The following is an 8,905-nucleotide window of genomic DNA, read 5'->3' on the forward strand; positions in this document are numbered from 1 at the left end:
CGAGCAGGCAAACAAACCACTGGGCGAGCTGGGTAAGATTGTCGTCCTACTGGACAAATCCAACGGTGGCTAATCAGTCTGAAGGACAACTGGTCCTGAATGGAGAAAGGAGGTTGCAAAATATCCAAAGTGGAATAGGAGTTAGCCGCAGCATGTGCCTTACCTTAAAGCGAACATGGAACCCACTCAGTTTGCCCCGCTTCCTATAGCGCCTCTTAGGCAGGGAAGGTAGAGGCAGAGGATGTGCACCAGTGGAAGGGTAAATAAATGACAAAGTAGCATCTCCTAAGTTCCAGCAAGGGTACGGCTGATAGCAATGGGTCGAAGACTTCGGGGTTTTGAGGTCGAAGAACAGGGTTGGCCGATTGTAGGTAATGCATGCAATCTATCAAGTACATGAACTTCACTGGAAAAAGTTTAAAAACCTCAATACACAATGAAACTATGCAGGATTTGACATAGTTGTAAACATACTGAAAGAAAACTGCCACCAGTGGGAAAGAGGGAGGAGCAATGTGAGCAAAGAAAATAAATCAGGTACAGAACAAAGAGCTTCAGGCAGAAAGCTGGAACCTCCTTTTTCTAATGATGAAAACCTTTGAAGAAACTGAACTCTGCTTTCCACAACTCCTCAACTCCTCCTGCAGGAAGACCATGCGTCCTTATACATTTTCTATCCTTATTTATATTACCCTGTCCTCCATTTCTTTGCTCACTGTGACTCTTAATCTGCTGGTCATCATCTCCATCTCACATTTCAAGTAATAATTTTGTTAGACATATGCAGACAGTAAGATTTTATGGCTAAAAGATGAAAATGATATGATATCCTATCTGAGTGAGTCTGAGCTAAATGCTTTTTCCTTTTATCTGTATAAAATTGCACTTGTTGCTACAAATAATAATAATAATAACTGTGTCGCTGTCTTTTGTCTTCAGGAAGCTGCACACCCCCACCAATCTCCTCCTCCTATCTTTGGCTGTCTCTGATTGCCTGGTGGGTCTCCTGATTTTATTTCAAATTATGATTATAGATGGTTGCTGGTTTCTTGGTGAATTCATGTGTAGTATGTATTTTCTCTTGGACTACATTATTACCTCTGCGTCAATAGGAACCATGGTTCTCATATCAATTGACCGTTATGTGGCTATTTGTTACCCTCTCCATTACTCTACCAAAGTCACCCCAAAAAGAACAAAAGCATGTGTTTATCTGTGTTGGATTTGTTCTTCAGTCTTTCAATGTCTCCTGCTAAAAGACAACCTGGTGCAACCTGGCAGGTATAATTCCTGCTATGGGGAGTGTGTGGTTGTTGTTGGCCATGCTTTTGGAGTTGCAGATCTATTGCTGTCCTTTATTGGTCCTGTCATTGTGATTGTAGTTCTTTATCTAAACGTATTTGTTGTGGCTATGACTCAAGCTCGTGCCCTGCGGTCACATATTGCAGCTCTGACACACGAGGGGTCAGTAAGTACAAATGTTAAGAAATCTGAAATGAAAGCAGTAAGGACCATCAGTGTTCTTATCATTGTGTTTCTAATATGTCTCTGCCCATACTTTGGTGTCACACTCTCAGGTCAAGATGCCATCCTCAGTGCTTCATCTGTTGCATTTGTAATGTGTTTGTTCTATTTAAACTCCTGTCTAAACCCTCTAATCTATGCTTTATTTTACCCCTGGTTCAGAAAATCTGTTAAACAAATTGTTACACTTAAAATATTGAAGTCTGGCTCTTGTGACACCAATGTCATGTAAACAGAATGAAAGACTGAGAATGAAAGCCCCATTGTTTTTTTGTTGTTGTTTTATGTTGTCTATTACAAAAAAGTTACTAACAGAGAAGTAACACCCATAAGTAAAGAACAGAAACCCGTGTGGTTTAGAGATGGGGAAGAAAAGACTGTAATAACTCTACTGACGGACTTCATTTCTGAAATATTTTGACTGATACAAATATTATTCATGTCATTGGCAACCAACATTAGTATATGTATTAGACTGCTAGTAGCATTATAGGAACTATATTTTAGTTTCAGAGTTTCTCCTTTATCTTCAGTATGTTACTCAATTTCATACAAAGGAGACATGTCAATGGAAACAGCACTCTTGTCACGCATGTACATAAATAGACAGCGTGTACACATTGCTCCTCCCCATCCTTGTCTGTTGTGTTCTTTCATGTGTCTCCGCAGAGAGCAGGGATGTAAGCTGCAGTTTCTGAGAAACAGCAGCATTCAGTATGAATATAGCTTTATAGCTGGAAATAAAGACAAAAAAGTAATGTGCCTACATTAAAAAAACTCTAATGTGATAAGATAATCAGTTTATACAAAAGTCTGCAGCAAAAGAAGTGAAGAGGAGGAGGAGGAAAATTATAATTACCAGTTAATAATATAAACCTGACGTTCCTAAACACCCAGATGACTCCCTGCCTTAATGAAGACAGACATAAAATCTTTCTTTTAACTTTTAACATATGAACACAAAACCAGCAAGATGAAGCAAAGATGAAAACCAGCCTAGAGAAGCTGCAAAGCGATCACCACAATGGTTCTACTCTAAAAAACAGAAGCTTGAAGAAGCCTCAAGCTTGACTGCACATCACTGTCTTTGTTACCTGTTCAGGGTCTGGCTGCTGGGCAGGGGTCTGCATTGACTCACTGCACTGACTGTTTTTTGGCTAGATTTGCATTAGTATACTGTCTCTGTAGATGGTTCAAGGTTCAAGGTCCTTTATTTGTCACATGCATAGTTATACAAGTGAAGTTCTATCAGCAGGATAATGTAGTTGTTTCTGTCCTATACAGAGTTTGCATCATGCACTTGTTTTTTTTTTTTGTTCATTAAAAGCAAAAGAAAGGTCCATATTGGCACTCATCAGCAGTTATAGACAAGTGCACTATTTTACTCGACACACACACACACTGAAATCAGTGGATTGGAGCACAACTGCGCCGAAATACAACGGCATGTTTGTTTGATTTCTTTTTCTTTTTATTAGGCCAGTGTACAGACAACTAAAGAACCTTTGGAATGTGAGTAATGACATAATTGTCATTTTAATGGAATTACGCACAGTAATGTGTTACATTACTACATTACTAAAAAATGCAATGTGATTACATTAACAATACTTTGTAACATGTTACACCCAACACTGGTTATGGCTAAGATCTTTAGCATTAGTTAATGTAAATTGTGTTATTATTCAGTATAGTCCAAGGAGCTTGCAAAGAAAAGCGTCTGGACTTCTTTAAGTTACTTGAAGACGTTTCACCTCTCATCCGAGAAGCTTCTTCAGTTCTAGGGTCAAACAGGAAGTACACAGAGCAGTAGTGGTTTTTGATATAGGCGACACGGGCAGTTGCCCAGGGTGGCATCGTGGTAGGGGGCGGCATCACGGGCATCAGCAAAAAAAAGTTGCTCGTACTCATGCTGCCTCGACATCACACCAGTGCATTTTGGGGATGGCATAGGCACCGATTGGTGTTCTTATAGCCTTTTGCGAGGTGCAACTTCTGCTTGTGGCACAGGGAGGAAAGGATGGGGTGGCAGGGGATTCTCTGGCTGGCCGGAGCGGCATCTGATAGCCAACTCGCAAAATAAAACAAAATAAAAACATAATAAAAACAAACCAATAAACATGAAAACACCAGATATTATGATAAAGAATTTATCACCAATGTTTTTTCGAAATTCTATAGGCAAAAAGTGAGCGCGTGCTCGCTGCTGTGCTGAAGTCAAAGTAAACTTTGTCATCTCCGCTATATACAGTACAGTATATAGAGAGACAAGACGACAAGACTCCATTTACAGCAGTGCAAGTAAACAAACAATAAATATATGAAGAGTAAGAAAATAAATATACAGTGGGGCAAAAAAGTATTTAGTCAGCCACCGATTGTGCAAGTTCCCCCACCTAAAATGATGACAGAGGTCAGTAATTTGCACCAGAGGTACACGTCAACTGTGAGAGACAGAATGTGAAAGAAAATCCATGAATTCACATGGTAGGATTTGTAAAGAATTTATTCGTAAATCAGGGTGGTAAATAAGTATTTGGTCAATAACAAAAATACAACTCAATACTTTGTAACATAACCTTTGTTGGCAATAACAGAGGTCAAACGTTTACTATAGGTCTTTACCAGGTTTGCACACACAGTAGCTGGTATTTTGGCCCATTCCTCCATGCAGATCTTCTCGAGAGCAGTGATGTTTTGGGGCTGTCGCCGAGCAACACGGACTTTCAACTCCCGCCACAGATTTTCTATGGGGTTGAGGTCTGGAGACTGGCTAGGCCACTCCAGGACTTTCAAATGCTTCTTACGGAGCCACTCCTTTGTTGCCCGGGCGGTGTGTTTTGGATCATTGTCATGTTGGAAGACCCAGCCGCGTTTCATCTTCAAAGTTCTCACTGATGGAAGGAGGTTTTGGCTCAAAATCTCACGATACATGGCCCCATTCATTCTGTCCTTAACACGGATCAGTCGTCCTGTCCCCTTGGCAGAAAAACAGCCCCACAGCATGATGTTTCCACCCCCATGCTTCACAGTAGGTATGGTGTTCTTGGGATGCAACTCAGTATTCTTCGTCCTCCAAACACGACGAGTTGAGTTTATACCAAAAAGTTCTACTTTGGTTTCATCTGACCACATGACATTCTCCCAATCCTCTGCTGTATCATCCATGTGCTGTCTGGCAAACTTCAGACGGGCCTGGACATGCACTGGCTTCAGCAGCGGAACACGTCTGGCACTGCGGGATTTGATTCCCTGCCGTTTTAGTGTGTTACTGATGGTGACCTTTGTTACTTTGGTCCCAGCTCTCTGCAGGTCATTCACCAGGTCCCCCCGTGTGGTTCTGGGATCTTTGCTCACCGTTCTCATGATCATTTTGACCCCACGGGATGAGATCTTGCGTGGAGCCCCAGATCGTGGGAGATTATCAGTGGTCTTGTATGTCTTCCATTTTCTGATGATTGCTCCCACAGTTGATTTGTTCACACCAAGCTGCTTGCCTATTGTAGATTCACTCTTCCCAGTCTGGTGCAGGTCTACAATCCTGTTCCTGGTGTCCTTCGAGAGCTCTTTGGTCTTGGCCATGGCAGAGTTTGGAGTCTGTTTGAGGCTGTGGACAGGTGTCTTTTATACAGATGATGAGTTCAAACAGGTGCCATTCATACAGGTAACGAGTGGGGGACAGAAAAGCGTCTTACAGAAGACGTTACAGGTCTGTGAGAGCCAGAGATTTTCCGTGTTTGAGGTGACCAAATACTTATTTGCCACCCTGATTTACGGATAAATTCTTTACAAATCCTACCATGTGAATTCATGGATTTTTTTCTTCACATTCTGTCTCTCACAGTTGAAGTGTACCTCTGGTGCAAATTACTGACCTCTGTCATCATTTTGGGGGGGGAACTTGCACAATCTGTGGCTGACTAAATACTTTTTTGCCCCACTGTACATTTTAGGACTAGGGGTAAAGGGATCAATAACAATTTAAAATTTATAATTACAGTTTGATGATTTAAAGTCTCACACACAACCTGTCGAAAAGGGAGGAGGGGGGGGGGGGGGGGGCTGCTTCCAAATATAGCACTGTGACAAAGTGGGTGAAAGGACCATTTGTCTATATTCTTAGTTAACATTCTTGTTTTGATTTAACCATATTTCACATGTAATCTGCAATAGGCAAACATCTACTATCCCGGGTTTGTTTATGTTTTGCACTTTTACAGATTATATAATATAACATCTTGGTTCAAATCAATTCCTACAAGTTTGTTAAGTTAACATGTTCTTTATTTCAACTGTTAATTTGTATTGTTTAGAACTTACCTTACCTACCTGTCTTGCAGAAACAAAAGGAGGAAATGTAGTTTTACTTCCTGCTTTATACCTTCTGGGTTCATCTGAGGTCACAGGAAGAGACCAAGTGCAGAAGGGGAAGAACTCTTATAATTTAATAAAGTTGATTTTAGAGGGTTTATAAAGAAATAGATTTATTGTTGTGATATGTATTGATTACACCACAGAGTTTGTTGCCAGTAAAGAGGAGTAGTAGAGGTTTGACTATAATCATGTTCATCTTACCTACCTACTGAATGGAATAGTCCAGAGGAGAAATTGTTTGATTAAGTGGACTATTTAAGCAGAAGAACTCAGGTGTTTCAAGAGAAAGGTTCAGGTCAGTGTAGCTGTGTGTAGTTTGACCTTAATTTCTGTTGATTTAAGTTCAGTTATGTTTATTTGAACTGAGTTAATTATAGAGTTGAGTTTCTTATTTGTTTCTTTGTAAATATTATTTGGGTCACAAAATGGTGAATAAATCACTTGCTACACTGGACAGCATCAGTCTCCTGCACTTCTTTGACCGCTTAAGTCAAATCCTACCACAAGCACATTTAATTTCTAATGTTGTAAATCCAATTCCATTATGTATTCATGATTTGAATTCTGGGTTGTGTGAAATCCCAGAAATAAACCCTAGACAAAGCATATCTGTGAACTAAGGTGTAGAATCAGAATACTTTATTAATCCCTAAGGAAATTATGTGGGTCACAGTTGCTCCAAGAAGAAATGGTAAAAATAGTAACAGTAACAGACTAAACACCAAACAATACATTATGTTACAGATTTTACACATTTAAGAAATAGCACTAATATATACAGATCACTCAATTATAAATATCAAGGATGAACAGAAAGGATTTTAAATAAATGTCAAGAAAATTGACAAGAATATTACTGAGTAGAAAAGAGTGTGTGCAAAAAGGGTGTAACTATTGCAGTTTTTACAGTGTATTAGATCGAGGAGTTGTACAGGGAGATGACCACGGGCAGGAATGATTTCCTGCGTTGTTCAGTAGCGCTTTTTGGTAATCTCAGTCTCTCACTGAACGTGCTTCTGTGATGCCAGAGAGAGAGAGTTCGCTCAGGGCGCCAAACAGGCTAGGACCGCCACTGGCAAAGATACACAGACCAGAGGAAAAGAGAGAACACGTGGAGAGCACAGACATAACGGGCTGGGGAAAATATGAAATAAAACACAAGGAGGAAAAAGGAGGCATGGGAACTCACAGATACACGGAGGGGGACACAGGGTGTAAAGACACGATGGGAAATCTAAAAAACTAAACTGAACTACCTAGGGACCATGGGATAAATAATGAACAAAATTAAAAAAAAAAAAAAACAAAACTAAGAACGCTGGTTCAAAATGACTGGTTCAGGTATACAAAAACATTTTCCTTTAATATTTAGTATATTTCCGTCATTCCATCATATTTTTTTGATGCTCGGTAATCCAGGTAATTAAACTCCAGAAGGCTGACTTTATTTCGAAGCAGCAATTTAACCCTTTAAAGCCGGTTGGAGTGGGCACGCTCTGTTTTGTGTAACTATTTTTAAATCCCGGTAGCACTGCAACCACATAAGCTAGCACAATAATTTTTTTTGCATATGAAACCGGAGTTGTACTTACATCTTATGCCATCAGCTTGTCCTCGGTCACAGTTTCCTTCCACATACAGCTTTGCAAAAACTGAATAAAAAGCACTTGCAGCAACAAAAACATAATATTCTAGAAACACGCTTTGCCGATCCGATCAGCTGTTTGTAACACTTCCTACGTCCATCAGCGTGAACTATCGCATGTCCGCCATGTCCTGCCTGAAACCGGAAGTGACGCCATTTTGCAGAAATGTAGTTTTTTACCATCAGGGCCTTATGAGCCTATAGTGGTGTTTTTAAAAGTTATGTTTGACTTTATGACTTTCTGTGTCGTTTCTGGGATGCTTAGGACTCATATTGCACTGCTGGAAATAGTTTATTTTGATGCATATGCTGGTTTTTTTGCAAATTTACATTATAATATTTATTTTCGTTTTTCCTGCAGTATATAAAAATTGGTGTATCTCAAAAATAAAACTATGAAGACACTCAAAATAAATTTCCTGTGGTGGGAAACTATTTTGTGCAACTTTTTTGTAGTTACAGTTTTGAGGGATAAGCCTCTTAAATTTCTCTAACTAGAAATATATGTTAAAAAAACAAAAAGTATTTTAAATTTTTTTGCAATTTATGTAATTACTATGCACCTAATGCAGACATATTATTAAAATTTGGGCTATAATGGTTATTGATGTATATCAACTTGAAATGCTCCCAAAAATGGCTCCACAGCATGTAAAAATATAATATAAGCTCTGGCGGACTTGGTTCTATGGTAGGTCCTAAAGGGTTAACAAAACTGTTCTACTACCTTTGTCTGCTGGAAGGTAAGGATGTTGTCCTTAACATGTGTATAACACGTGCCTTTGTACCTAGGGCCATGGAGTCAGCTACTAAGTGAATGGGTGAGAAAACCTTATTTTATTATTAATATGTTCCAATCCAAAGAGGAGCAGACCTGAACACATCACTTCTCATACCAAAATCTCAAAATACCATAATACCCATATTTTAACAAATTTTGTCATATTTAGATTTGATTTATGCAGTGCTTGCTGTGTTGGTTGTTTTTTTTTTATTATCATTTTTTGAGCTCCTTCTTTAATAAATATAACCATTTTGTTCTTTGATATTGTATTAATTTTTTTACTCAATGTTTTTTTTTTTATCATTTACTTTTTTTGTGATAAAAAAACTGAAGAGAGTGGTAACATCGTACAAGACAATTGTTTTATCTGCCTTCGTAATGACATCTCTCTGTTATGGTCCTGGGTCATTTTGAACCAGCGTTCTTTTTTGCACATGTCGAGGAGCGTGTCAGGTTACATTTCACTGTGTGTTATACTTGTATAACTATGCATGTGACAAATAAAGAACCTTGAACTTTGAACCATCTACAGAGACAGTATACTAATGCAAATCTAGCCAAAAATCAGTCAGTGCAGT

At 39.1% G+C, this 8,905-nt stretch overlaps 1 protein-coding gene across 1 annotated transcript; it reads left to right on the forward strand.

Annotated features, from left to right (window-relative positions):
• The first annotated feature begins 585 nt into the window (after positions 1–585).
• LOC146615549 (trace amine-associated receptor 13c-like) lies at positions 586–1,756 on the forward strand. Its single transcript, XM_085373741.1, has 2 exons — positions 586–761; positions 940–1,756. Exons 1-2 carry the CDS (start codon positions 586–588, stop codon positions 1,754–1,756), a joined length of 993 nt encoding a protein of 330 aa, XP_085229867.1.
• The last annotated feature ends 7,149 nt before the right edge of the window (positions 1,757–8,905 follow it).

Source organism: Diplotaxodon limnothrissa, linkage group LG16 (assembly GCF_057381915.1).
Source record: "Diplotaxodon limnothrissa isolate DT_005_m linkage group LG16, D_limnothrissa_male_GT1.1, whole genome shotgun sequence".
NCBI lineage: Eukaryota > Metazoa > Chordata > Actinopteri > Cichliformes > Cichlidae > Diplotaxodon > Diplotaxodon limnothrissa.